The sequence below is a fragment of the Phyllosticta citribraziliensis genome, assembly GCF_038025025.1.
Source record: "Phyllosticta citribraziliensis strain CPC 17464 chromosome Unknown J3D65scaffold_1, whole genome shotgun sequence".
NCBI lineage: Eukaryota > Fungi > Ascomycota > Dothideomycetes > Botryosphaeriales > Phyllostictaceae > Phyllosticta > Phyllosticta citribraziliensis.
The window spans coordinates 1,981,983-2,008,826 of NW_027117338.1; the positions used below are offsets into that span (position 1 = coordinate 1,981,983).

Genomic DNA, 26,844 nt, shown 5'->3' on the forward strand with positions numbered 1-26,844 from the left:
GTTCCAGGCCTACTCGCAACTACACATGCATATGACAAGTTAGCTATCTGCGCGAGAAGCGGAGATGCAAGTTTTTGGGGTAGCACTCGCAAGAGGAAGTCGCGCGTCGTGGCTGCCTCGTGGTTTGAGTTGTCGAACTGCCTAAATTGGTTAGCTTGCAGCAAATGCTCAAGGAAATTGGCTACCGAATGATGGACGACTGCTCTTCAACGAAGTCTCAATAGTGAGTGTCGACATTTGCCTAGAAAGGCACCTTGAGGTAGAGCAGTGGAGAACGAGTGACACTGGCCTTCAGCGTCATCCTAAGAAAAATAACTCCTCCTGCGCTGTCGCGCATTTGGTATTTTTCGAGGAGAATCCATTTCGACAGGAAGAAGTTGGAGGGCATTGATTCTCCCCACGACTGAAGCACCAAAAAAGGAGTCGTAGGCAGCATTGCCTTGTTTTGAATAGGACCATCGTGCAACGAAGCCTGAAGAATGGAGGTGGTGACGACCTGGGAGGTTTAATTTACCCTGTTTAGACGCTTCTCTTGTCCACGGGCGAATAGGGGGCAGTCGTTTCTTTTGGCACCCTATGTCCTTTGCTATCCTAATTCGCTTCTGTTTCTTATCATTGCGAATGCCCCAATACCGGGCTTGATCTCAAAGTATTCATTTGCTGAGTGGGTTGTCATGGAGATTTTTGTCTACTAGGAGTCAGCCAGTCGCAGCTCTCCTGCCTTCAAATTTCTAGACCTCTTAGAGAATGGCAAATCGATCGCATCTCCGTCAACCTTGAATGCCGAATGCAGGTCTAGCCAGACGACCATCTATCCGCTGCAGATGACTTTAAACGTCTACTCCCGTGCCCAACCCTACAAACCAACCTCCATCTTTCCCTGCACGTAGCTCCAAAACTCCTCGACAATCTCCTTCTGACCGTCGCCCTTCCTCACAGCCAGGTACCGCCTACCATCGACGCTCTGATTCCAGTTCCCAGGGTTGCCGTCGACGATGAAGCCGCCAGCCTCGCTCAGGATGACCCACCCGGCGCACACGTCCCACGGCCAGCAGCCAGCCTCCCAGTACAGGTCCAGGCCGCCGGCCGCGACGCCGCACAGGTTGAGGGCCGCCGAGCCAAAGCTGCGCAGGCCGTGCACCATGGCGCCGCCCTCGGCCTTGCTCGCGCACAGCTTCTTGAACGTCGCCGTCTTGACCTCGTAATCGTTTCCCGTGCGCTCGCTGCCCCACTCGATGCACACGACGGCGTTGTCCAGTCCGCGCAGCGGCTCGGGAGCGCGCAGCGGCAGCTGCTGCGTTTGGTTGAGGAAGGCGCCGCGGCCCTTGATGGCCGAGTACAGCGTTTGGGTAAAGGGGTTGTAGACGACGCCCACGACGGGCTGTCGGTCGATTGCTAGGCCTAGCGAGATGGATACGTACGGGTAGGCGTGCACAAAGTTTGTTGTGCCGTCGATTGGGTCTTTGGAGGGTTGAATCAGCCGTCGAACGCGGTCAAAAGAACCATTGGGCCACCACACGTACCTACGATGAATGTCGGAGCAGCAGTCAGACTGTCGCCGGGCTTGTACGTCTCCTCACCCATGAAGCTGCACAAGGAGTTTCAGCAAAGTCCGTGGATTCAGATTGGGCGGTTGGTGTACGAGAAATCCGGGTATTTGTCCTTGAGCGTCGTCGACACCATCTTCTCAACGGCCTGGTCGGTCTCTGTCACCAGGTCGGCAGCTGAGGGGGTCAGCCAGGTACATTGCAGCCCAGAATCTCCAGACCTACAGTTCTTTTTCTCGCCCGTCTTCGTCGTCGAAGGGCGGGCAGTGGTGATCATCTCCCCCGCCTTCTTCGCAACGGATATGAGAAAGTCGTGAATCTCCTGCAAGTTATGCTCGGCCATGATGTCTGCTAGTTGATGAGGAACCTGGGAGAAGAAAAAGGTCTGCGTGGAAAGGATTGTCCTGCAATTGATGGCCACGAAGTTGAAGATGGATCAAAGAGCAAGACCCGACGCCCAGCGAGTATGACGTGGGGCATTCAATCCCCTGACCGCCGGCATTGCCCCACCATGAGCGCTAACCAACAGTTCTCTTCCGCGAAACGTGCGCCGGACCATTAAACGATTGGTCTCTGCTTGATCTCCAAAGTGATCACCCTTCCAGTACACGTCGTCAGAGATTTGCACTGGTCCTTCTAGATTATTATACTATTTGATGTGCACAGCTTCGAGCCTGAAAATGCCAGACTTATGCTAGTGTTGTACTTTTGCCCGTCCACCCTCACCCAGACTGTGTCCAGTCAATCAAGCACCAAACTGCTTGACAAGGCTGGCAACCTTTTGCGCCAGGTCGTCCGCCTCCGTCCTCGTCTCCGCCTCGGCGTACACACGCACCGCATCCTCAGTACCACTGGCGCGGGCGAAAGCTCTGCCTTGCTTGTACTTGCCGACCAGCTTGTCAATCTCGTCCTGAATGCCTGCGGGGCTCTCCAGCTTGCGCTCTGCATCCACAGCCTTGAAGATGTTGCGGTCCTTGACCTCGACACGGACCAACCTGTTGGGAAGGTCGCTGTAAGTGTGCAGCCACTCTGAGGGACCCCACTTCTTGTGTGCGAGAATGACCTCGACAAGAAGAAGATCCGAGATGGCATCACCGACCGTCTGGTTGATCAGGTCAGTCAAGGCCTGGAGAGTTTCCAAAGCCTCATGCTGAGCGGGAGACTGTGGCTCGTGGGTCGCAATCGTCTTAAGAGCGGCGGGAGAGAAGACAACGGTTCCGTGACCGTTGGCCTCAAAGTAGACACCGACGTCGAAACGCAGCGCGGCGTGGTGGAGGTGCTTAACTCCGGTGGGAGTGCAGACGACGGGAAGGTTGAGGCCAGAAGTAATGTACTTGGTGCTGGCACCGTTTGCGTACGCAGTCTGTACAACCCCAATCTTGAGGTGGTCCGCCAGACCAGCATGACGGGCCAAGTCGCCAATGAAGGAAGCAGCAAGAGTAGCGATGCGATCGCCGTCCAGCAAGTTGAACTTGCCGTCCTTGTCGGCAAAGTAGTAGACTACACGGTCAGCATCGCCATCAAGCGACGCACACCGCTCCAAAGGCTCGGCCTTGGACGACGGAGGGGCACGTTGGCCAGTCTTGACAAAGTCGGCACCGCACTGCGAACATTAGCTCCCTCCACAACAGTCTAGATGAACAAACGCACCTGCGAGTTGAGATTCTCCGGCTTGTGCACATCCTCGTTGACAATCTTGATTTTGATTCCCTTTTCTTGAGGAGAAGGCAGGTACCTGAGCAGATCCCTCAGCTTGGGACCACCCACACCATTGGCACAATCCACAATGACTCCCTTGTCTTCGGGAGCATCATCAGGAATAGTCCTATGCTTCAGAGCCTTTCTAAAGGCAGATGCCATCTTCTCATAGTAGCCCTTCTCGCTAATCTCGCCATAGGCGTGGGCAGTGCCCTTGGTGTTGACGCAGCGGACCAGGTAGTGCAGCTGAGGCGTCGTGAGGATCTTGTAGTCGGTAGACTCGGTGCCAGTTGCTTCCAGAGCATCCTTCAAGCAGCCAGCCAGCCTGGAGCCAGAGGCGCGAGTGTCTCTCGCGAAAATGACCCTCGCAGGAGCAGTCTGGTTGACCTTAAGGTCCGCCGCGAGCTTGTTGTAGGCATCGACGAGGGCCTGGTCGGTTTCGGCGTTTGCGAGGACGGTGGCGTGAGCCTCCCAAGAGGACTGGATGTGGTCAGTGATGGTGCCATACTGCGGAACATTCGAAGCTCATACCTCGAGCATTTCGCCCTGACCCAGATATTAGCATTCAGCGCCAGTAAGTAGCTTGCGACAAACACACCATGGGGTCCACAAGCTTGACGCCATTATCCTCAGGAGGATTGTGACTGGCAGTAATCATGACACCAATCGTCTGGCCGTTAAGCTTCCTCGAACGCAAGGCCGCCAGCAGTCCAACGCGGAAGACGACCGAATCCAGGAGGTCACTGTAGCAGCGGAGCCCTGTCAGCTCGACGTGTCCGCATCCTAGCCTTGAGCTTTATATAGCACAGCGACCACGGCACGAGGAACGTACGCTTTCATTCGGAACTGCGCCAGGTTAGCAACAGCTCGAGTTGGACCGGGGGAAGGGAACTGACGCCAGCAGTGCCATACTGGAAGACCTTGCCCGGCTGGGGGTGCTTCGCAGAGGCCTCCAAAATCTTCTGGTCCATGATAAGATTGAGAAAGTTGGAGAAGAGGGGAAGCAAGCTGAAAGAAAGGCGAGGAGGAGTGTGTCCAACGAAGAGGGGGGCAGTGAGTGACGGCGGGGGAGAAGGGGGGAAAGTAAACGACGGAACCTCAGCTCCCCGCGGTGACGGCCGATCGCACCTGAGCGCCAGGGCCCGTGGCTGAGGTGTAGGTAGGGCTGAGCGAGCGGTGAGAGCACCATACCGAAATAATTCCGCCGGCGTCGCCCAGCCGAGCGTTTGACGCCCGGCCAACCCAACTCGAAGCTTGTCGACCATCGACGTCCGACTTTGTTCGCAATTGACGCTCCGCCTGCAACCATGAGACGAATATTATCTGCAACAGCTCGCAAGGCTTTCGTCCCCGTCATCCGCCCCGTCGGCCCGCCCTCCACTCCTCTCATCTCCTCCGCTCGCAAACTCCCTCTTTCCATCTCCCGGCCGCCGAACAATGTCGCTCCTTTCTCCACGTCCACTGCGCTCTCTGCTGAGAAGAAGGCTGGTAGACCCGTCAGAGATCGCCGAGTCAGTATGTTGGCCACGCCAACCGGAGCTGCGTTGAAAAGGAAGCTGACCATCACTTGCAGCGCTGATCCGCTACTTTCTTTTCCACCCCAAAACTCCACGTCCCCTCCGCTTCTCTCGCCAACGTTTTCTGCGTCATTGGACCATCCACCGCGCCTGGATGCTTTTCAAGCGCAAGATGCGCGCCCAAAAAGAACGCGAACTGGAGGCCCAGTACAACTCGATGAACGCCGCCTGCGAAGCCCTTCGCCTCATGGATGACAATGGTAGAAAAGCAGCACCCGGTGGCAAGGAGGTTGGGCGCCTGTTCAGAATCGCCATGATGAAGACTGGCAGGTGGGAGCAAGGCTTTCCTATAGAGTACGCGAGGCCGCAGGTTGAGACTCCGCCGAGGGATGGTTGGAATCACAACTGGCGCAGGGGAGGATAAATGCTGTTATAATGGAGAGGAAAATGACTCGATTTGACTGCGTCCAAACGTCGTAATTACTCATTTGGTTGCTGCTGAACGGAAGACGTCTACTTATGGCTGGAATGTTTAAAAGCCACTACTGCGAGACGCGGACCACACAAAACAGACCGTGATCTACTCGATTAAAACCTAACAATGCCAAAGCAAGTCGTGACCCTTTGCAAAAGGGAACGCAGATTTGGTAACCGCTACGCGAGGCCTATTCTGATTTGCGACACAAGTCAAACGATCCCCGCCCTCATGCCAGCGAGGCGCCAAGACGTTTGTCTTCCAGTCAATTTAGTTTCTGAAAGTCCCAGTCCCACAAAAGAAATACGTATGTTACTGTTAGCAAAAACGCGAAGCCAGGAACACATCATCGACCAGGCTGCAATGAAGAGAAGAAAAGGAAAAAAACAAAATGAGCGTAACGATATCATCCGTCATTACCCGTCGCTGCATTGCTTGCTGCAAACAAGAAAGGCATTTTGAAGGGGTGATGGACCCAGAAGTCGAAAAGGACCGGACAAAGGAACGAAACCCATGTACGCGCTGCACGAAAACGCCGTAATGATACAAACCCCAAACACCGGCCATGCATAGTCGAAGAAGACGGGTCGGCGCAACTGCGAGGTCACAGAATCACGCAGCACCCGCTGCTCTCAGCCTTGTCCACAGACAGCAGCGCAGCCCGGGTCGCTGCCTCGAAAACGTCGTCGACGCCGTCGCCTGTCAGAGATGAGCACTCGAGGTACTTCCGGGCGCCGATTTCTTCCTTCATGTCGCTTCCGGCCTTTGGCGTCGTGAATTTCAGACTCTTCTTTCTCATCTCTTCCTGGGCCAGAGGGTCATCCCTCAAGTCCTTTTTCAGACCAACCAGGATGATTGGGACGCCTGGGCACCGTTCTCGAGCTTCTTCGGCCCACTTGTGCTTGACATTCTCAAGTGAGTCGGGGGAATCCACGGAAAAGCCAATGAGGATCACGTGGGCCTTGGAGTAGGCCAATGGACGAAGACGTTCATAGTCCTCTTGTCCTGCCGTGTCCCAAAGCGCAAGCTGCACCGACTTCCCATCTACGCGGCAATCGGTCACGTAGTTTTCAAACACTGTAGGGACCTATCGATGCGTCAATTCCAGGACCTTGGCGGTCGGTGAGAGCCTAGCTCAACTTACATATCGCTGAGACGTTGTTAGCACCCGTAGCCATCAGAGGTCAAGGCTCAACTTACAGTAGGAAAATAACCTAATGTGAAGACGCTGAGCAGACTGGTCTTGCCGCACGCGCCATCTCCGATGATGACTAGTTTTCTAATGCAGGGCGGTTAGCATGTTACACCAAACAAGCGATCAACATTCAAGGAATTGAAAGAGTGGGTAACGAAACAAGAGAAACGGAGTGACGTGTCGCGGCGGCTGCGCAGCTGTAGCCAGTGGCTAGCATATACAATGCGACCAAAAATCCAGGGAAACGCAGCCTATTTTTGGTTGCCTAAGGCTTTCGGGTTGCGGACGCCAATGCACGCTATCGCCCTCGCTTCGTTTTAGACTGTGAGAAGCTATGGGGCGCAGCTGTCCACACCAACGGCATGAAAATGTAGCTGCGCTTGAAAAGGGGCTGACTTGGAAAAACAGACGAGTAGAATGATGGGGTAAGATGGCGCGTATTAGCAAAAGGCCTCGAGGCGTGCCGAGTCTTGCAGCCCTCGTGCGAGCGCGACGACGTTGTGGCCAAGCAGAATGTCTTGGGAAAAGCAATCCACCTACCTTCGCATAACCTGAGCTTCTTGACCATTTTGTTGAGCCATGCCGGCCGAGGGTACCGTTGGTGTTTAGAGCGTTGGCGGTGTCCTAGGCGTGGGTCGACTCGCGGCAACGGCCTCGTGGAAAACGGCTCTGGATGGGCTCGGTAGCGCGCGGCGTAGGAGGGTGGTAACGGTCGTCGGCGGAGTGGGCAAACAGCGTACCCGGTGGGGTACCTTGGGTGCCGCTGGAGCCGCGGGTGTTGGTCGACAACGGCGCGATGTACGAGCCGGAGACGGAGAGTGGGAATGAAGGAGAGCGGGCCCTTGGCCGGTCGGACCAGGCGGTCGTCGTGGGTGCTACGAGGGCGTGGAAAGCGGGCGAACGGCGCTGAGGGCTCGCGAGGACCTTCACCACCAAGGTGTACGGAGCGACGGCGTCGAGGCGACGCGATGCGCGGGGAAGATTGAGGAATGGACGGGAAACGGATCGGGGGGCCGCGGATGTTATAGAGCGTCGAGCGGGTTCTGCAGATGACGGGCGCTGCAAGGAGAGAGGAGGAGGGTGTCGTGTATTTGTCCAAGTGATACGAGGTAGGTAGTGGGAGGAACAGCAGGAAATGCAGACGGGAGGGCTTGGCCAGCGACGCAATAACTGGTGGCCGCGGTCAGGTTCAAGTTCAGGTTCAGGTTCAGGTTCAGGTCGAGGTCCAGGAGCAGCTTCCTTGAGCTGTGTCGGCCGGGTTCGAAAGCACAGGACAGGCGGGACACCGGGGCGAGGCAGTGAACGGAAGCACAGGAACGACGACGTGAGCAGACGGGCGCAGCGAGGTGCGGTGGGTTGGAGGTATCGTGCGGTGGTGAAGATGAGTTGGAGCGGCACTGCATCCCGAGTCCCGCAGCCCAACCCAACCAAGGTACATGCAACCACCGCACCTCTCTCAAAGCCAGAGCCAAAGGCCGCCCCGGTGCCCTAGGTACCCTACCCTACACCTCCAAACCCTACCGTACCCTGCCTTGCCCTAATTTGATAGACATCGGCGCCTTTGCCAAGCCCGTCACGTGACCACAGCACGCCGACCCGGACGACAGCATGACGACTCTGTTGCTTCTTTGAGAGCCGTTTCAATCACCCAACCTCTCGCTCGCCCGCCCGCCCGACCTGACGCGCCCCACCAAGCCCTCCCGAGCAGCGTCACGGCAATCGTCTCCTCTGCGTGCTGATCCCCCAGCTGCGCCTTGCCCGTCACGCCCTGCTCCCAACCGACGTACGTGGTGGGCATTCCATCCGTGGCCTTCTCACGCCTCCTCTCGACGCCGCCGCTCCCATCTCTCCCCGAGACACTCGCTTGCCCTTGGACACAACCGTCTCTGCTCCTTCCTTCTGACTCCTACCTCTTGTCCACGTCCCAGCGCCCCCGATCCTCCCCGCCTCGCTCGACACCATGGCAAACGGCAGAGCGCACGTCGGCGCGCCAGCGCCCAGCAACGGCGTCCTGACCGCCAACCCTCCACCGGGCAATCCGAGCGTGAACCGCAAAAAGGCAAAGCGGCGGGCGAAGCAGGCTGCGAAGCAGGCCGCTGAGCAGCATCCCAACCCGAACCTCAAGGGCGCTTGGATACCCAAAGGCTCTCCATATACCCCCCGGCCCGTGGCTCCAAACGGCGCCGCTACCCACGACCACGACCAGGCACTCGACTACGAAGGCGACTACGACGATCCCGACCAATTCGATCCCGCTGACGGCGACGAGTACTACACGGATGACGAGGCGACTCAGACGTATGGCCAGCACTACGACCCCGCCGTGGCATCTGCAAACGGCGACGAGCCGGACAATCTAGCGGTACGCAAATCCAAGAAGAAGCCCAAGAAGAAGAAGCGGGGACGGCTACATGACGAGCACGAGGTTCCGAGCGGAAGTTCGTCAGGAGTGCTTCCGCATTCCGGCCCCAATTTGCATCCGCCGCCGCCAGCCCCATCGCTTGCGACTGCAGCTCTCCGAACCGTCCACCGTAGCGCCAACTCCAAGGACCGCATATGGAACACTTCGTCACAGGAGGAGCGGGAAAGAATTCGCGAGTTTTGGCTCTCTCTTAGCGAGGAAGAGCGCAAGTCTCTTGTGAAAATTGAAAAAGAGGCCGTGTTGCGCAAGATGAAGGAGCAGCAAAAACACGCGTGCAGCTGCACAGTCTGCGGGCGTAAAAGGACAGCCATTGAGGAAGAGTTGGAAGTTCTTTATGATGCGTACTACGAGGAGCTGGAGCTGTATGGCGACCAGCAACATATACCCGACAGCGGCGATACCATGCTAACAAAAGGGAGGCCCGAAAGCCATGCGCATAGTCACCGCTTGCCTCCCGACCGCGGACTGCCTGAACCTTACGATGCTGCCAACCGCGTCGAGGAGCTTGGAGACGAAGAGGAGGACGAGGACGACCTCGACGACGAAGACTACAGCGAGAGTGAAGACGATGACGAGTATAGCGACGAAGAAGAACCGGAGGAGCTGCCCCCGCGAGGTGCGGCTGCGGACTTTTTCCATTTTGGGAACAGCCTAACTGTGCAAGGTCTGTCGGACGACTACGACTGTAAAGGGAACAGCTGGCGCTTATACTGCATATTAGGTGGTATTCTCACCGTCGCCGACGACCTCCTCAAAAACGATGGCAAAAAGTTCATCGAGATGATGGAGCAGCTAGCCGCTCGTCGGATGCAACGAGAGGACCAAGTGGTGGAGCATGCTGGCAGCTATGCCTACACAAACGCAATGCAACACCCGCACTCCGGCCATCATCATGGAAACCAGCAAGAGGAAGACGACTACGACGAGGAGGACGATGACTACGACAGTCAGGAGGATGACTATGACGAGGAGGACGATGAGCTGGTTTGAGTTCCACACGAGCGTCACCTGGCATTTTCTAACAAGCGCCAGGACTCCATGACTGAGCAGCAACGGATGCGTGAAGGTCGACGAATGTTTCAAATATTTGCTGCCCGAATGTTCGAACAGCGCGTCCTCTCGGCATATCGTGAAAAGGTGGCCAATGAACGTCAACAAAAGCTCATCGAGGAACTCGAAGAAGAAACGCGCAGAGATGCCGAGCGGGAAGCCAAGAAGACCAAGGAAGCGCAAAAGAAGAAGGAGAAGAGGGCTCTACAAAAGCAGAAACAAGCCGAGGAAAAGGCTCGCAAGGATGCAGAGAAGCGAGCTGAGGAGGAAGCTGCCAAGGCTGCGGAAGCGAAGAAGCAGGAGGAATTGCGGAGAAAGAGAGAGGAACAGAAGAAGAAGAAAGAGGCAGAGCGCAAGGCCCAGGAGGAGGAGAGGAAGCGCAAGGAAGCCGAAAAACAGCGGAGGCTACAACAGGAACGAGAGCGCCAGCAAGAGGCAGAACGCAAAGCCCAGGAGCAAAAGGCTGCGGAGAAGAAGGCAAGGGAAGATGCAAAGCGAAAGGAGCGCGAGGAAAAAGAGGCGCGAGAACGAGAAGCACGAGAGCAAAAGGCACATGCTGAACAGCAGCGCCGGGAACAGGAGGCCAGAATCAAGTCGGAGAGAGAGGCAAAAGAGCGTCAGAGGAAGGACGAGGAGGCGGCCAAGGCTGCCCAACAGTTCGCGACCAACAACCGCCAAGCTCAACCCACACCAGCCTTGCCGCCAGGCCTCGTTTCAAAGCAATCTTCGACTGGTTTTCCTTCTCCACACGTCCAAGTCGCCACTCCGAACATTCCCAAGGCCCCGACTCCCGTGAAGCCGCGCCAAACCTCAGAGCAAGGCTCGCATGGATCATCGCCCAAAACACCACATGTCCATCCAGGCTCAAACAAGCCTTCGTCTCCGACATTGTCCGGTGCTGCAGCTCCAAAGACTATACTGCAGAAGCCACCAATGTCATCAGCACAGGCAAGCGTACACCACGGGCAGCCTTCCTCGCCGCTGAACCCGCTAGGCCCTCCTGGAATGCATGGCCCGGCAGGCTTTGGTGGTTTCGCCGGCCTGGGTGCAGCGCCTTCTCAAATTCAAGCATTTAATCAACCGCGTGGGCAAGTGTTTCCTCCACCCATGAATTCGCCTTACCATGGATTTCCCGCCCCGAACGGGTTGCCGGCACCACCTCCAGGCATGACCATGTCAGGGGTTCCGGTTGGCCGTGGTTATCCCATTGGTGCGCCACCAGGTTTTGGCCAACCCTTGCCAGGTCTCAGCTCAGTAAACCAGACATCGTCTTTCGGGGCTCCTGTAGGGGTGATGCCCTCGCACTCGCACTCGCGTCAAGCATCTGCTGGTTCGTTTGAAAAGAGCAGTCTTGCCGGATTTGACTCTCCCGCTGGATTATCACAGACACATCCGATATCGAGACCCGCCCCTATTCAGCGTCCATCTAGCGTGAAGCCTCATGAGCTCGGTCAGGAGCACAAGAGGACCACTCACGCTGACATCGATGACCTTAGCAATCACCTGGGTAGCAGTGCTTTGCTGGATGATAGCGATGAGCCTATAGCGACGACTTTGGCTGAAGCGCGCAGGAGCAGTCTCGTCCCAACAGGCAGGACCAACAGCAGGATGGGCTTCGGGGCAACACCGCTCTTTACGGAACAGCCTCGGATCGATCCATTTGCCATGTCCAGTGGAGGTACACCATGGGGAACTCCCACAATGCCAAATCCGTTTGGTCAAACTGGCTTTGGGGGCAACACGTGGGGTTCGTCACCCACTGCCGGGGGCGGATGGCCGAGCAGCTTTAGCAGCATGGGAGGACCCCTTGGAGGAGCTCCCCATCGCCCCAGTCTCTCGCGCCCGGGAATGGTACGGCTAATGGTGTGTAGAGCTTGCCAGCAGCTCACGCAAACGAGTGGTAGCTCTGACGGGTTCTATGACGTCGCTACCATCATTCGCACGATCGACACCTTCCGTATGGGTGAACCGCCGGTGATGGAGCACGAAGTCCACGACATCTGCGAGACTGAGGGAGACGCGCACAATGGCGGCGGCTTTTTGTTCAGAAAGGACGCGGCCGACGGCGCAAGCGCGCTGGTCAAATTCGAGCCCGACGAAAACAGCAATGGCGACGCGCGCGGCTCAGGCCGCTCTCTCGGAGGTCTTGGTGAGATTGGGAGCCCGGTACCCAGCCACTCGACACTTGCTGGCAGCATCTCGCGCGGTCCTTCATTCCCGGGCTCGCTTGGAGGCATCTCGTCGCCTGGATTCTAACACTATTGTCGGTTGCCATGCCTCTTTGTCCTTTCACTGTTGGCGGGTCAAAGAGCGTGGTCGGGATGACAAGCATCGAGACCGAAACCCTTGCCTTCCCTCCAGTGTGGTAGCGTCATGATCATCGTTATCTCACGTGGGGCTAGCATGGCGAGAACGCCTCTGGCCATGTTGGCAAGCAGCTAGGAACTCATTCTTTGCATCTCTATCTCTCTTGTGTCCATTACTGGCGTATCCCCCGTACCTCCTCTTCTCATGATCATCATGATGACAGCATACCAGTAATATGTGCTTCAGCCGGGTGGGTGTTCTGGGTCTCTGTTCCTCGCAGCCCCGGCTGCAGCAAAGGCGTCTATGGCTTTGATCTCCTGCTCGAGGCCATCTCAACTCATTCCGTTTTCGCATCTTGTTGTTTCTGCCATGCCCCGGTTGCTCGCCTCTCAGTTGGTGAGAGCTGTTGAGGGCCGCGGTGCTTCGTTCCGGCCCTTCAGTCGTCCGTTGTCCAGAAGGCACGAGGATTCTTAGAAATGAAAGTCCTTGTCCTTGGTGCTCATGAGTCTGCTCTTTGTTAGTCACGTACCGACAACAGCTCTTTCCGCAGAAGAAATAGTGGAGGGGGAGTATCTACGCTTCCACAGACAATTGACCTGGAAGCATAAAACCTACCCCAAGCCAGAGCGCGACGATTCAAGCTCAAGGTCCAACTCGCGAGAACTGCACTTGTGTGCCACAACTTCATCACCAAGCCTCGCCACGCGAATGCCATTCTCTCTTTTGAAAGCGATTGCATGGAATTTTTACGTTTTGAACGCCTTGGTGGCTGCTGATACTTGAGCGAGTTTACGAATAACGCCTGCCTCCCACATGCCTAATGCCATTTCTATTCCTTAATGCCCATTCTTTGCCTCAAGTGCCTTTTTACACGCCTCCTTGAACACCTTGGTGAATCTCCATGCGTCAGTGTAGTTGTTGTACAGAGGCGCCGGCGCGACCCTGATAACGTCCGGCCGCCTCTCGTCGATGATGACGCCGTGCGCCTCCAACTCGGCCTGGACAAAGTCCAACATGCCCGGCTTGAGCAGCAGGCTCAGCTGAGCGCCTCTCTCCTCCGGGTTCGAGGGCGTGATGAGCGAGTAGGGGCGGTCCGAGCTCTTCTCGCCCGGCGCGTCGCTGAAGAGGAGGTGCTCCAGGTAGGCCGTCAGGTGCAGCGACTTGGTCCTCAGGTCCTGCATCGTCGTCTGCCCGTACACGGACAACGACGCCAGCACCGCCGTGCAGTCGAGGACGCTCTGGTTGCTCAGGCGGAAGCCGGCCGCGCCAGGCAGCGGAGTGAACTGGCTGCCCATGCGGAAGCGCACGCTCTTCTCACTGCCCCACCAGCCGCTCAGGCGTGGCCGGAAGCCCAGCGCCTCCTCGCTGACCTCGCTGCTGCCCTCGGTGGGCTCGGCCACCTTGCCGTGGCGCTCGTGCACAAACAGACCACCGATGACGCCTGGGCCGCCGTTCATGTACTTGTAGTTGCACCACGCGGCGAAGTCGACATTCCAGTCGTGCAGCTCCAGAGGGACGTTGCCCACGGCGTGGGCGAGATCCCAACCGACGGTAATGCCGCGCTCCTGCGCGTAGGCCGTGATGGTGCGGATGTCGAAGAATTGGCCCGAGTAGTACTGGATACCCGGGAGCAGCAGCAGAGCCGTGCTGTCGGCGTGGGCGTCGATGACTGAGAGAATGTACGAGGTGGGGAGGAGGGAGCTGTTTGCTTCGGGGGGGCTCAGTTCGACGAGGGCCTCCGAGTGGTGGAGGTGGTGCAGGTGCAGTTGCGATTGGACGGCGTACTACCAGCGACAATGCTGTCAGCGGGAACAAGAAGAGGGGAATTTGAGGTCTGCCTTACGTGATCGCTGGGGAAGGCCTTGCCCTCGATGATGATCTTGTAGCGCTCCTTGGTCGGCCGGTAGAAACTTGCCATGAGCAGGTGCAGGTTTGCCGTCAGCGTCTCCATGACGGCGACTTCGCCCGTCTGCGCGCCCACAATCTTGGCCATTTGCGGCTTCAGGTCCTCCTCCATGTCGACCCACGGGCGGTAGTCGCCATCTTCCAGGTTCTGCCAGTGGCCATTGACGCCCTTGATGGCCCAGGTGTTGAGGTACCTCTGCACGTAATCCCGAGTCCGTCGAGGCTGCAGTCCGAGCGAGTTACCGCACAGATAGGTGCATTCTTCACCCGAGCGGCTCTTGACCTGTCCGCTCAAAGCCTGGACGGTGCTGCTGTCGGCAATGCGCTTGGTATGGGTGTCGTCGATGGTGGGAATGATGAACTCTTTGCGGATATCGCGAAGCGGGTCCTGAGCGTCGAGTGAGGTAGCATATTCTTGGCTGTAAGATTCGGGGCCTTTGCTAAAGGGAGGAAGGGTAAACGACGCCATTTTGCTTGTCAGTGTCTGGTGGTGAGAGTAGAAACAGTTTGTGCTTATGGGAGATCGAGCACTTTATGTTGCGCGGCGGCAGTTATCTTCTTAGCTTGCGCGGGGGAACGCGAGCGGCATCGCAGCCCGCGTCGCTAGCGGGCTGATCCTATCACCATTCCGGAACTGAAATAAGGGTCTATAGATAAATGTAAAGTATGGGACCGTCGTTTTTTGACAGGGTCTTGATGGCTCGACTATTCTTGTTCCTCCAACGAATACAGATTCCATTGCACACGCAAACCATGATAGTTTCCATTGATCCTTGCCTCTACGTCCTTCGCTCACGGCCTTTGATGCATACCCAGTCCGAATCGCGAGGCAGCGCCAAAGAACCAAAGGCACGAAGTCTGGGCGGGAATGAGCGGCGGATAGTGACGGTATAGCGGCTAGCGCACCTGCAGGCGGGTGCTGCACCGGGCGCTGCAATCGAGGGTGAGTTGAGCTCTTCCAGGAAATGGTTACTCAGGCTTCCTTCGCTAACCCGCCAATAGCCCTGTGACGCATCCATGCCGGGGCTCTTCCGCCTCTCCGGTCTCTGGAGTCCGTTATCCTATCGCAACCTCAAATCCCCGGCTTTCGCAACATGGCCTTGACACGATCAATATGTCATTCCTGCCTTCGCTCGATCCACGCCGCTGCGCCCACCCGTCCGCGAGCCACATGCACCACCGCCGCTGAAGCCCGCCGCGCCTTCGCATCGCTGTCGAGATCCGCCACCTCCAGAGTATCCCCGCTCCACGCCTCACCACGCGATGACGCCCTCAGTCGTCGCATTTCACTACGACAGTCGGTGAGATCGCGCATCCTGCGCCGCTCCTCCATAACTCGACCATTCTCGTCATCACTGTCGCGGCGTGCGGCAATCCTCAATCCTCGCCAGGATGAAGATGGCAACGAGATGATATTAGAAATCACACCCCGCGCGGCCCATGTACGAACCTCCAACAACACCATCTCGGAACCCACGCTAACACATATGCAGAGACTAAAGCAAATCATGGAAAATGACAAGAATCCCGATCTCCTCCTCCGCATCACGGTCGAATCGGGTGGCTGCCACGGTTTTCAATACCTCATGTCTGTCACAGACATGTCCCAAGTATCGCAAGAAGAAGACACGATATTTGAGGGCGATCACGGCGCTCGGGTTGTGCTGGACGAGTCCAGCCTGGAAATACTAAAGGGCAGCAAGGTGGATTACACGATGGAGCTGATTGGGAGCCAGTTCAAGATTGTGGACAATCCGGCAGCCAGCAGCAGCTGTGGATGCGGGACGAGCTTTGATATCAAAATGTAGAAATACCCCAAGAGTCATTGTACAGCATAAGGCGGCGCAAGACTTCTGTGCTGAATTTGTAATCTATGCGACCAGATTGGTCAAAGAACCTGTATCTTCCCTCAGACAACGTGATGGAGCGCAAATTTGCCAATAGCCATAGCAAGTCAATTGAAGAGACTGCAAAACACGGTCCAGAAACCCTTGGTGACGCAACAGATGGGGAACAAATCCGACGAATGAAGTGTCGCGTGTATAATGTTCTGGCTTGGCTCCTGAGGCATCATCCTTGCTTAGTCACGCTGACGGAATAATGACGGGCCGATCCACAAACGAAAACCACATTCAGTCCACCAAGTCCTCTCTTCTGCAGCGACGACAAGATACCAGCCGACCCTCACCCCTCCGGCCACATCCATCATGCCTACTCGCGCTACCAAGACCCGCAAGCTGTAAGCTTTCCGATTGCTCTCGGCGACCTCGACTGCACCTGGATCGACGCAATGTCTTGAGGACCTTCACCGCCAGGAGAAAATGATCCACTCGAAATTCTCCAAGGACACCAAAAGACTTGCGGCGCAACCAGCGCAGCGCGAATGGCCCAAACATCACCTCGGAATACTGCTAATACATCCTCTTCAGTCGCGGCCACGTCTCGGCCGGTCATGGTCGTATCGGCAAGCACCGCAAGCATCCAGGTGGTCGCGGTATGGCCGGTGGTCAGCACCACCACAGGACCAACGTCGACAAGTACCACCCTGGTTACTGTAAGTCCACCAGCTTGAACGCTTCGACTTCAAAAAGCTAACGCCCCACACAGTCGGTAAGGTCGGTATGCGCTACTTCCACAAGCAGCAGAACCACTTCTGGAAGCCCGTAAGTCTACTCCAAAACATCACCGACCATGCGCCTCATCTAACACGCCGCAGGTGATCAACCTCGACAAGCTGTGGTCCCTCATCCCCGCCGAGAAGCGCGACGAGTACCTCAAGGCCAAGAGCACCGAGAAGGCCCCCGTCCTCGACCTCCTCCCCCTCGGCTACTCCAAGGTCCTCGGCAAGGGCCGCATCCCCCAGGTCCCCATCGTCGTCCGCGCCCGCTACGTCTCCGCTGAGGCCGAGCGCAAGATCAAGGAGGCCGGTGGCGTCATCCAGCTCGTCGCTTAAATCTCTTTCCCTCTCACGACAACAACACGAAAAATGGACGGATAGGATACCACACAAAAAGGGACAAGCAGGAAGGGTCAGGCATGTGTAGGGCTTGCTCGCATCGCGTAACTGCTGCGGCGGCTCTTGCAGCGTGGTGGCTGGGGAATGCATTCAGATAGACAATGAATCATTCCCGAACAAACCATTTCAACTTCCCATCATTCGGCTTCGTTGATGAGACGGGGGATTGCATTTTGCAACCCTTTTGTTGCGGCGCTTGTGCCCAAATGACGGCGCCCTCAAGGTAAGACATGCCTTTAACGTGCACGTGAGGCTTTTCATACCTTGCCTGTGACTGTGATTGAATTATGTGACTACTACTTGTAGGCGATGAGCGAAGCCATGCAGGAACCATGATGATATTCCTGTCAGCCTCGTTCTGTTTCACGTGAAGCGTAGGCAAGGCTTTAAGAGAAAGAGCAGTTTAAGCATGAAAAGAAATGTAAAATCGATTGAGCAAAAACCATACCTTGGCACCCAACCAATCTCACTACTCTGTGATCAGGCACTGTTCTCGTCCTTCGTCAACTGTATGTCACGAGGCTTTCGCCCGCCTTCTTCTGACCCTTTTGCTTCTCTGAGTCCCAAAGTCTTCCATCACCGTCGCTCCGACGGCGTCGGTCTTCTCGTCAACACAGTATCAACTCGATGAAATGGAAGGACCTCGTCCCACGGGTCACCCGGCTCATTCACAGGCAGCGCTGCTTCAAGCGAACATGCAAACAAATCGCTGTCGAGACAGTTAGACAGCTGGTTTATGCACAATCACGCTGAGAGACATGCCTCTACAAGTGCCGTCGTGTCTTCTTTCCATCGAATATCTCACGAACCAACCACGGCACTTCAACCACATGCGTGGCGTTCCTGCATCAGCGGCGGCGGGCCACTGACGGGCAACCAAAACCGGCGACACACGACCGACTCTATCCGTCGGTGGCTGGACCGTCTGGCTGCCCTCCCGTATTCGTGCCTGCCCGTCCTCCCACCACCATCCTTCGGCAGTCGACCATCGGCACTTGTGCGCGTTGGTGGTGTGGTGCCTGGCTGGATCCGTGGTCTGCCTTGAGTGCTTTTACGATGAGCTCGCGGTATCTACGCGTCCAGCCATCTGCCTACTGCTTGTGAGGGGCGCGTGATAGGCGCGCGCTGAGAGACAAGACTTGAACGAGACTTGGGCATTGGCAATGATTCTCGCGGTGTCGTCAAGGATTGGAAAGCACACTTGGGCTATGTACAATTCCCTGACGTAGCGGGCACTTCAAGACACGCGAGCAGAGGCTTCAAAGCAGGGGCTCGACCACCACCTTGCCAGCCGGCTTCTTGGATCCGCCGTCTTGTTGCTTGAATCGCAGCAGTTGGGGAAGAATCGTGGTCAGCGGGACTCTCTGTTGTAAGTGATTGCTACTGGCCGGCGCTATGTTTCGGGTTCTGTGGAAGTAGAGAAGCTTGTGTTTCTTTTTGGGACCTCGGGCAGATCGTGGCGCGTTGGTTGGGTGGAACACCGGCCATAAGCGGTCGTTTTTTGCAGCGTTTGCTGGATCTCAATGAGTCGAGCAGGGAACAAAGGCACTGAACGCTGAGTTGCTGTTTGCTGGCCTCTTGCTTAGTCGATCTCTTGCTCTGGCCAGTTCTTTCGATTTGAAAGCTGCGGCAGCGTGGCTGACATGCACGAGACGTTTACTCTTGGAGTTAGTTGCAATGGCAATGGCAGCAATTCGAGACACTTCGCAGTGACGATCGCGAGTAGCATTGTCCACCACCCGAAGAGACGCAGTGAGCAAGAGCAAGCGACTCCCGTGCTATACCGGCCGATCTCCCGTCTCCACGACGTGTCGCAATGCACGGCTGCACATCTGTAGCGTCCGGGCGCCTTCGGGACGCTTCACTGCTTCCAGAATCGACCGAGCAAAAGGGCCGGCAGACAAGCAAATAGGCTCCTGAGCCTCCCCCGCACACCCAAGACAATTCTGTGGGGAAGCCTGTCGGCGATGATGGTGTCGCGCCGACTGGTTGGCTAATGGTGTGGCTCAAGCTTTGCTGCAGGAGTCAGTTCAAAGTCTCTTCCGGGGAGATAAACGGCGGTGCAGCATACATGCATCGCTCCCATGCTACAGAGACAAGACTGCTGGCGCGCGCGGGTCGAAAGAACCGCGTGTCTTGTTTTCTTGTTCCCACTCATGACTGTTTGTAAGTAGACGTGGTTGGTTAGGCGCATCAATTGGGCTTGGTACCTGGCCCTGTGACACTTGATTAGCGTTTTCAAGAGCACCGACGTCCGGGAATCGAATTTGGCTTTAAGGTCCGGAGATCCTGTGGCCATTTGGCACTTTGATAGGAGCTGTGCCACCACCAGAATCTTGTGGTGTGCAGACTCAATCTGGGATGGTGCGGCTCCTTCTTTGGCCTGGGCGGCAGTTTGACTTGCTTTGAGCAAATCCACCTGCGATTGCCTTACTTCTTCGCCATCTTTGGGTCCCGCAAACCTGTCGTCAACCTCTGTACGAATGACCTTCTTTCTATGACTGTATTTTTTCGTGATTAGATGTCGGAGGAAACGTTTGGACTGGGAGCTTTCGACGAGTGTCGGTCACGCGTGCCATGATTGGGCTGCGGAGAAGGTTGGGCAACGAGACGAGTCCTTCGGCAGTTGACCCAAGTGCCGTGTTCTTGCGTGAAGATGGCGGACGTATCCGATTTGACGTCAAGGTGAACAGCGACCGACTTGATGGGGGGCGCAGCAGGGGGAGTGGTTTAGAATGCGGGGGAGCAGCGGTGGTCCTGTCCGGGTGGGAAGAGTCGCAGGGTGGCACGTGGAGTTTGGGAATCTGGGGAACCCGCTCGCTTGCCCATCCGCTTCCGACTTCCCCACACTCGATGGCTTTTTCACAACCGCCGTCTCCGGTCCTCAACGCGTGATCTCCACGGCCGCCAGATCAGTTTCCGACAGCTCGTCCCAGCAGCGTGCGAGTGTACCCAAGGACATGTTTCTTGTCGCGTCGACGTCAGGCCGGCTCGCCTGCCAAGAGCATCGCGACAAGCTGAAGAAAACATCTCTGACATGACGCCAAAGGTTACGGGCGATGCTATACAAAGCAACTGGATTTCAAGCTTTCCAAAAGAAGAAGCAAATTTCTTTTGGACACGGTGCGCTTTCAGCTCGCCTCAGGTCCAAAACGCCGGGGATTCTCAACTCAAGACTGGCGGCTCCATGACCCCTGTCGTCGAAGCTTTCCTTGGAGCTGTGCGCAAGGATGGCCGTCTTCTTCGACAGAAGCAAGAAGTCCCAAGAGCTGGGCTTAACCACGACAGGCAGGCGCCGCTTTGCCTGTTCTGCCCGAGCGTTTCGAAAGCCCCGAGCCACACTTCATCTCTCTGCTACGACTGGGCAACTCAACTGCCGACTATATTGCAACTGCCGATTACCGCAGTAGGGCCAACTCAAAGTTGCTGATGGCGCACACTCACAGGGGAAGTGGCCTGGAACCAGTTCGTTAGCCCCGCAGATATCTCCAACCCCGCAGACCCAATGCCCTGTTTGGTCCGGACGGAGCGATCGAGCTGCACGTCCAACTGCAGCGTCTGCATGTATGAGCGTCAAGTGCGACTTGTCAATCTCGTCACCTCTAGTACCGTTGAACGATCGCGTGGGGGCGCCAAACGCGTGCTTTTACCCCAGGATCTATGCAGATCAAGCGGAGAAGAGTTTAGGGCAAATTGGTCGACAGGGTCCTAAACCCCCAGATTGGTCGGAGCGCACCTGGTATTATAGGATGCCCCTGTCTATTCCGCCGTCCGGAGAGCTGTCCATTGGCGGCAGTCCTAACACTGCCGTCTTGGAACCAGCAATGTTTATATAGACCAGCAAGGCCCTTTCCCGAATCTCACAAAGAGCTTGGCCCTGACCTCCATTGTTGGCACACCGTGGTCCAACATGCAACCAGACCAAACAGACGACCGGATTCTCGACAATGACTCCAAACCCGAGGTCGAACGCTTCGAGGTTGTGTCCTCCTCCTCCAATGTTCCGTTGGATGGGACCGAGGATGGAAAGGTGTCGATGTCAACCATCGTAGCTGTCTTTGTAAGTCCAGAGGGAGTCACAGCAAGAGCAAGTTTTGACCATCTGCGGACAGTTTCTCGGGCTTTCTTTCACTGGACCAATCGGTTGCGGTTATACTCTGGTCGCAGGAATCACGCATCAAATCGGCGCCGCGCTTGGAAATTTGCAGGACATGGTCTGGGTCGCAGGTGGATGGTCGATTGCATCTGCTATTGGGTTCGCTGTCGCCGGTGGCCTGAGTGACATCTTTGGACGTCGCTGGGTGATTCTTTACGGCAATATGCTCTCAGTTGTTGGTGCTGTGAGTCTTCTCCGTGCGCAAACCTCCGCGAAGACGCTCTTGCTAATGGAGGTAAGATTGTCGCTGGCACAGCCGACAAAGTGAATCAAGTGATAGCAGGCTCAACCCTTGTTGGTGCAGGCGCTGGAATGATCTTTGTCGGATACCCGGGAATTTCAGAAATTCTGCCTAACAAATATCGGTACGCCCTCCTCTATCCTTCTAAATGCTCGGCTTAGCTGACGAAAGATAGTGGGATTGGACTTGGATGGACAGAATTTTGCATCAATATCCCATGGGCTAGCTTCAGCGTCATCATAGGCCAGAAACTAGCGAGCGAGGCCACATGGCGTTGGTGCTACTGTGAGTATCCCCTAACGGTCAGATACCTCGTGGCTTACAAAACTAGACGTTGCGATCATGTACTCCACGATTTCTCTCGTTGGATGCGCCATCTTCTACTTTCCCCCGACCCGGCCACGCAATGACTTCGACAAGTCTCGCTGGCAAGAATTCAAAGAGTTGGACTTCATTGGTCTCTTCATGTTCACCGGAGGACTCACCATCCTGCTCGTCGGATTCACTGAGCTGGGTAAGCCTAGTTACAACAAGTCTCTTGTCGCCTCTACGATCGCCGTTGGAGCAGTCATGTTCATCGGTTGCTTCGGCTACGAGTGGACGGTTGCTCCCAATCCTTTGTTCCCCTTCCACCTCTTCAAAATGGTACGCAAGTTTACGATGCTCCTCCTCGTCAGCTTTGTGGCTGGGTTCGTGTGGTACTCGATGGCAGCCTTGCTCCCGCAAGCTTCGCTCTACATGTATACCAAGGATCCGACTGAAATCGGCGTAATTGCTATCCCGAACGGAATCAGTCTGGTCGTTGGTGGCTGGATCATTCCCTCCTTGTTGCAGTACATCAAGCGTATTCGCGGTCAATTCATTGTGGCCATGTTCGTTCAAACGCTCTTCACTGCTCTCTACGCCGCAGTCATCCCCAACCACAAGGGCGCTTGGATGACGTTCCAATTCTTCGGCCAAGGATGCTTCACCTGGATCACGACAATTGCGTACATCGCTGCCGGCCTTGAAGTCCCACAAAAGGACCTTGGAGTCGCTTCTGGTCTCATCGGCACATTCCGGTCTGCTGGAGGCTCTTTCGGCAACTCCATCTTCAATACCATCCTGAATAGCGTCATCAATAGCGACCTGGGAGGCAACATTGCGAGCGCCGCCATATCTCGCGGTTTCCCGGCAGACAGGGTCGAAGGACTTGTTCCTGTGGTCATTCAAGCAGAGTCGGGTGTCCCTGGCGCACCTCAGATGTTGGCGCGGATGGACGGCGTCACGCCCGCGGTCATGGCCGCCATAGCCGACACGGTCAAGAACACCTACGCCAAGGCTTTCCGGATGGTCTTCTACGCCAGCATTCCCTTTGGGGTGATCGCTTTGATTGGATCGTTTTTCATCCACGATTCGAGTGATAAACTTACGAACCACGTCGCTGTGCAGCAGGAGAAGGAGGTACTGTCGGGCAAGACGAATGATCCAAAGAAGCGTATGAGCCAGATGGGATAGGGTTCAAAGGGAAGTGATTGTTTTATTCTCGTTCCCTAGCTCCTGACTCTCGTGCCTGGGCACTCCATATTGCTTGGTATTTGCGCGATGTTTTTGGCCGCGGTCCTCTAGATGTACATTTGGCTTTTGCAAGAAAGCTGGTTTGTCCCTGTGCGCGATGCCTGTATGCCGCCTTGTATCTGAAGATGAATTTTGCGCGGGCGAAATTTCGAAATTGATGTCAATGATGATCCCAACCAGTTGCAAAAGGGGTTGATTGCGGAGACAACGATGAATAGCGAAGGCTGAAGCAACTCGAAGCAGAACAAAGAAGACAGTGTCAAACTAATCCAAGAAACATCGAGATCTCCCTGTTCCCACGTTTTGCGACTTGGCTCTCAAGTTCATAGAAACATAGGCCAGGGTTCACCTTGACTCCTTCGCTCACGCTGTCGACATTCGCCATACCCACCTTCCACTTAGTTGCGTCAACAAGAGTCTCTGGTGACTTGGCTGCGAGAATCAGCCCACGGGGCGCTTCCTTCCAGGCAGGCCGCCAGTGCACCATGTTCTTTCAGCCTTGAATCGTTCGACCCTTCAGCTAGGTTACATTGGCAAGCAAGACAGAAGACTTGGGGGACTCAAGTATCCCGCCACCTCTTCCTCACCGCAACCGCAACCGCAACCACAACCACGGAACGACGCACCCCGCTACCAACCAACACCACCAGCAAAACAAAAGGACAAAAAGAGACGGCAAAAACAGCTCCAGTCAGATCGGCCAGGAGTTGAACCTGGGACTTGCCGTGGATGCGATGTTTACTCACGACATGCATTACCGCCACCGATCCATAAATGTTTGTATATGGCACTGTATAGGGGGTTAGCGGTTGCAATACATAATATACCAATTATTTCTCCCGTCGCCTTTATGTATTTCGCTCATGCGCAAAAGAAGCTAGTGGCTTGCCTTTAATAATCCAAGCTTGAATACCCCCAAGCCATGTCCAAATCCAACTTGCTACTCAATTGTGTTGCACGAGAACGCACTTCCTCGCTGTATTTTGTGGAAAACAGTGGTGGAGGGAGTAGAGGCGGCGTCGAGGTGTCCAAGTAATTGAGTGACATTTCACGAAATTAATTGATTGACTGATTGGCTGGCAAGGTAGGAACACGCGTATATCCTGTTGACCTGGACTCAAGAGCCTCCGCGCAGGGTACCTGCCGCCCAAATTTTGCGAGTCAAGAACGGGGAGCATTCGCGCAAGCTCCCGTGAGTTGGACGACGGCTAACTGGGAGCGTTTGAAAACGCGCTGCGCGGCGAGTTGAAGACCTTTCATGATTGGCCCATTGAGGCTTCCTTGGGCTTTTGCCTCGGACACAAACACGCTCGGCTCTCGAATCTCTGGTGACCACGGAAGTCTGTTTCAAGAAGGAGATGAAGCTGGCGCCGAATGATTTCTGATTTTTCTTTTTCCTTCGAGGCTCCGCAGGACACCGGACTTTTTATTCTTCAGGGTAGACCATCTTCTTGGTAACACCGCCATCAACGACAATCTCCTGCCCGTTGACGAATTTGCTGGCGCTCAAAAATTCGACTGCCCGGAAGATATCCTCGACCTTGCCGACCCTGCCACTCCAATGCCACTCGTGGTCCTCCTTGCTCAAGCCTTCCTCCCATCTCGTCCCCTTCTCGTCCGCCTCCTTGCACTCGTCGCTCACGTTGATCCACCCAGGCAAAACGGCATTGCACGTGATGCCCATGGGCGCGAGACTGCACGCCAGCGCGTGCGTTAGGCCGAGCAAGCCGGCCTTTGTGCTGGCGTAGCCTTCAGAGTTGGGCTCCGACTGCTTGGCGCGCGTGCTGCTCATGTAGATGATGGAGCCGCCGGCATCGTCGGCGTGCCTGTTTTTGCTGCCGCCACTACCGCCTTTGCGCAGCAGCGGGATGCACAGTTGCGACAGCAGCATCGGCGCCGTCAGGTTCGTCTCGACCTGCGCATTCCAGTCTTCGAGCGACAGGTCCTCGAAGCCTACGCTGCCCACGAAGCCCGTGGCTGCCGCGTTGTTGATCAGCACATCAAGGTGGCCGTCGAAAAAGGCTGACGCGCGCGCCACGGCTGCGCGGATGTCGCCCGGTTGCCGCAAATTTGTCAAGTGTGCTGAGAAGGCGTCATTCCTGGCGGCTGAGATGGACGCCAGGTGTTTTGTCGTCGTGTGGTTGAGCTCTTCGGTGTTGTTGTCGATGAGGAAAACGCGATGCCCGCGTTGCAGCAGTAGCCGCGACAGTCCCCGACCAATGCCTCGAGCCGCGCCGGTGATGAGGAAGTTGAGAGGTTGCGATGCCATGCTCTTGAAGTTGTGCCAATGGATTGCTGAGATGATGGGAACGTTCAGGTTTGAGATGAACTGAAGTTTGGAGTTCGATGAGCGTGACGTCACCAAAAATGGCCCGTGCTAGTTTGACCTTTTCCGGGACCAGCTGTTGATGGCTGTTGTTGGAACTGAGAAGCCGTCGTTTGGACTTTTCCATGTCGGGTCTTTGAGAAATCATGTCATATACAGGACTGGAGCTGATGTTGCTGTGAATGTCAGATGAAAATAAGAGAATGAAACCACGTTGAAAAAATCATCCACTGCACAGGACATCTTCAGAATGGAATCAAGTCAGTACAGCATACTCTCAAAACCACGATTGGGAGGAGACCCGGTCAAGAAGGTCGGATATCGGCAAATCACCACGTGTAGCGCTTTTCCCAACCGTAAACAAAAGTCTAGGAAGATTGGTCTTGAACCCCACGGCGAAACATCGACTTTGCTCAATCATGCTCCTTGATCTTTGCAGGCTGTCATTTCAAGCAACCATGCAGAGGCCTGGAGTCAGCCTACCTACCCGAAGTACCGTTTTCAGGCTCCCACTCGATCATTCTAGACCGTACGTGCGGAGGAGAAGTGCAAGAGGAAGAGAAAGAGGGACGTGCGAGAGTCTCCACGCCCTTCTGGACCGGAGGTCTCCAGCCGTGCGTCTGCCCTGTTCGCCTTGCGTATAGTGGGTCATGCTAGATGCCACGCGAGAAAGCTCTTGCCTTGAAACTGATGAGATGTTTGTTGCTAGCGGGACGACCCGTTTCCAGTAACGGCGAGCGTTTGTTTGAGGATTGCTTTCTTTTCTTTTCTTTCCCTGTTGCTCGTTTGGCAGGTCTAGAACGATGGGTCAATGAGGCAAATAGTGGATCTTTTTGTGAAAGGATAGTGGCGCGTTTTGCCGAGCGGTGACTTGCGGTGGTCGAGCTCAAGAATCATGTCCATTCGTTTCCTTGAAAAACGACAACTTCGGACCACCATCACCCCATTCAGCGTACCAGTTCAGCTCCTTGACCCCGTCTAGCAACCGCCGGCCGCGGCCACGAAGCGACGCGACGTGAGCAACGCAGCCAGCGACCTATAGTTGGATCAGACTCGTAAGCATACGAGGCGCGAACTAGGAAGATGCCCGTCAAGCCTTGCCAGCAAGTGTTCCAGAGAACGAAACATCGAGGGACCCGAGGACGTCGGACCCTTATTCCAAGCCGTTTTTGGACGGTGGAGGCGCGGCAATGGGTATCCGGGGAGTGGTGCGACTGGGAGTGCCGGGCTAGGCTCTCCCAAGGAACGAGGGGCTCGGTGGGAGAAGGTTCAGTCGGGCCGAACCGTGTTTCGACAGACAAGGAACAAGAAAGTTTGCTGTCGACTTTTTCAACGACAACAACAACAGCTTTGACAGATTCGAAGCGCAAAAAGAGGACAAAACGTACAACAGCCGGGATTCGCTGCTGGTCACCCACGCAACTACTAATCG

The 26,844-nt window shown here is 55.8% G+C and overlaps 10 protein-coding genes across 10 annotated transcripts; 5 read left to right on the plus strand and 5 right to left on the minus strand.

The window, feature by feature from the left end:
• Positions 1-646: 646 nt before the first annotated feature.
• On the minus strand, positions 647-2,076 carry J3D65DRAFT_32967 (uncharacterized protein). Its single transcript, XM_066795415.1, has 4 exons — positions 1,773-2,076; positions 1,643-1,724; positions 1,524-1,588; positions 647-1,461 (listed from the first exon to the last, which is right to left on the minus strand). The coding sequence occupies exons 1-4, from the start codon at positions 1,888-1,890 to the stop codon at positions 857-859; spliced, it is 870 nt and encodes a 289-aa protein (XP_066659937.1). The 5' UTR covers positions 1,891-2,076; the 3' UTR covers positions 647-856.
• J3D65DRAFT_610488 (N-acetylglucosamine-phosphate mutase-like protein) lies at positions 1,999-4,398 on the minus strand. The gene is made up of 6 exons (XM_066798811.1): positions 4,142-4,398; positions 4,078-4,091; positions 3,844-3,988; positions 3,777-3,791; positions 3,198-3,725; positions 1,999-3,150 (listed from the first exon to the last, which is right to left on the minus strand). The coding sequence occupies exons 1-6, from the start codon at positions 4,214-4,216 to the stop codon at positions 2,293-2,295; spliced, it is 1,635 nt and encodes a 544-aa protein (XP_066659938.1). The 5' UTR covers positions 4,217-4,398; the 3' UTR covers positions 1,999-2,292.
• Positions 4,289-5,383, plus strand: J3D65DRAFT_610492 (mitochondrial 54S ribosomal protein mL40). Its single transcript, XM_066798812.1, has 2 exons — positions 4,289-4,760; positions 4,819-5,383. Exons 1-2 carry the CDS (start codon positions 4,553-4,555, stop codon positions 5,184-5,186), a joined length of 576 nt encoding a protein of 191 aa, XP_066659939.1. The 5' UTR covers positions 4,289-4,552; the 3' UTR covers positions 5,187-5,383.
• Positions 5,384-5,770: 387 nt separating this feature from the next.
• On the minus strand, positions 5,771-7,233 carry J3D65DRAFT_32963 (GTP-binding protein rho2 precursor). Its single transcript, XM_066795412.1, has 4 exons — positions 6,973-7,233; positions 6,438-6,516; positions 6,382-6,387; positions 5,771-6,324 (listed from the first exon to the last, which is right to left on the minus strand). The coding sequence occupies exons 1-4, from the start codon at positions 7,011-7,013 to the stop codon at positions 5,842-5,844; spliced, it is 609 nt and encodes a 202-aa protein (XP_066659940.1). The 5' UTR covers positions 7,014-7,233; the 3' UTR covers positions 5,771-5,841.
• Positions 7,234-8,392: 1,159 nt separating this feature from the next.
• Positions 8,393-12,160, plus strand: J3D65DRAFT_545707 (salt tolerance down-regulator-domain-containing protein; the record flags this gene model as incomplete). The annotated part of the gene is made up of 3 exons (XM_066796782.1): positions 8,393-9,518; positions 9,576-9,838; positions 9,887-12,160. The coding sequence occupies 3 exons, from the start codon at positions 8,393-8,395 to the stop codon at positions 12,158-12,160; spliced, it is 3,663 nt and encodes a 1,220-aa protein (XP_066659941.1).
• Positions 12,161-12,808: 648 nt separating this feature from the next.
• On the minus strand, positions 12,809-14,855 carry J3D65DRAFT_683236 (kynureninase; the record flags this gene model as incomplete). Its single annotated transcript, XM_066803766.1, has 3 exons — positions 12,809-13,995; positions 14,055-14,600; positions 14,847-14,855. The coding sequence occupies 3 exons, from the start codon at positions 14,853-14,855 to the stop codon at positions 13,048-13,050; spliced, it is 1,503 nt and encodes a 500-aa protein (XP_066659942.1). The 3' UTR covers positions 12,809-13,047.
• A 332-nt stretch (positions 14,856-15,187) lies between these two features.
• J3D65DRAFT_610505 (uncharacterized protein) lies at positions 15,188-16,127 on the plus strand. Its single transcript, XM_066798813.1, has 2 exons — positions 15,188-15,558; positions 15,610-16,127. The coding sequence occupies exons 1-2, from the start codon at positions 15,211-15,213 to the stop codon at positions 15,922-15,924; spliced, it is 663 nt and encodes a 220-aa protein (XP_066659943.1). The 5' UTR covers positions 15,188-15,210; the 3' UTR covers positions 15,925-16,127.
• A 154-nt stretch (positions 16,128-16,281) lies between these two features.
• On the plus strand, positions 16,282-17,233 carry J3D65DRAFT_610507 (60S ribosomal protein uL15). The gene is made up of 4 exons (XM_066798814.1): positions 16,282-16,355; positions 16,546-16,670; positions 16,724-16,779; positions 16,833-17,233. The coding sequence occupies exons 1-4, from the start codon at positions 16,324-16,326 to the stop codon at positions 17,067-17,069; spliced, it is 450 nt and encodes a 149-aa protein (XP_066659944.1). The 5' UTR covers positions 16,282-16,323; the 3' UTR covers positions 17,070-17,233.
• Positions 17,234-21,042: 3,809 nt separating this feature from the next.
• J3D65DRAFT_643667 (putative efflux pump antibiotic resistance protein) lies at positions 21,043-23,026 on the plus strand (the record flags this gene model as incomplete). The annotated part of the gene is made up of 5 exons (XM_066802098.1): positions 21,043-21,192; positions 21,245-21,472; positions 21,529-21,653; positions 21,705-21,814; positions 21,861-23,026. 5 exons carry the CDS (start codon positions 21,043-21,045, stop codon positions 23,024-23,026), a joined length of 1,779 nt encoding a protein of 592 aa, XP_066659945.1.
• Positions 23,027-24,512: 1,486 nt separating this feature from the next.
• Positions 24,513-25,355, minus strand: J3D65DRAFT_545284 (uncharacterized protein; the record flags this gene model as incomplete). Its single annotated transcript, XM_066796759.1, has 1 exon — positions 24,513-25,355. The coding sequence occupies one exon, from the start codon at positions 25,353-25,355 to the stop codon at positions 24,513-24,515; it is 843 nt and encodes a 280-aa protein (XP_066659946.1).
• Positions 25,356-26,844: the final 1,489 nt, after the last annotated feature.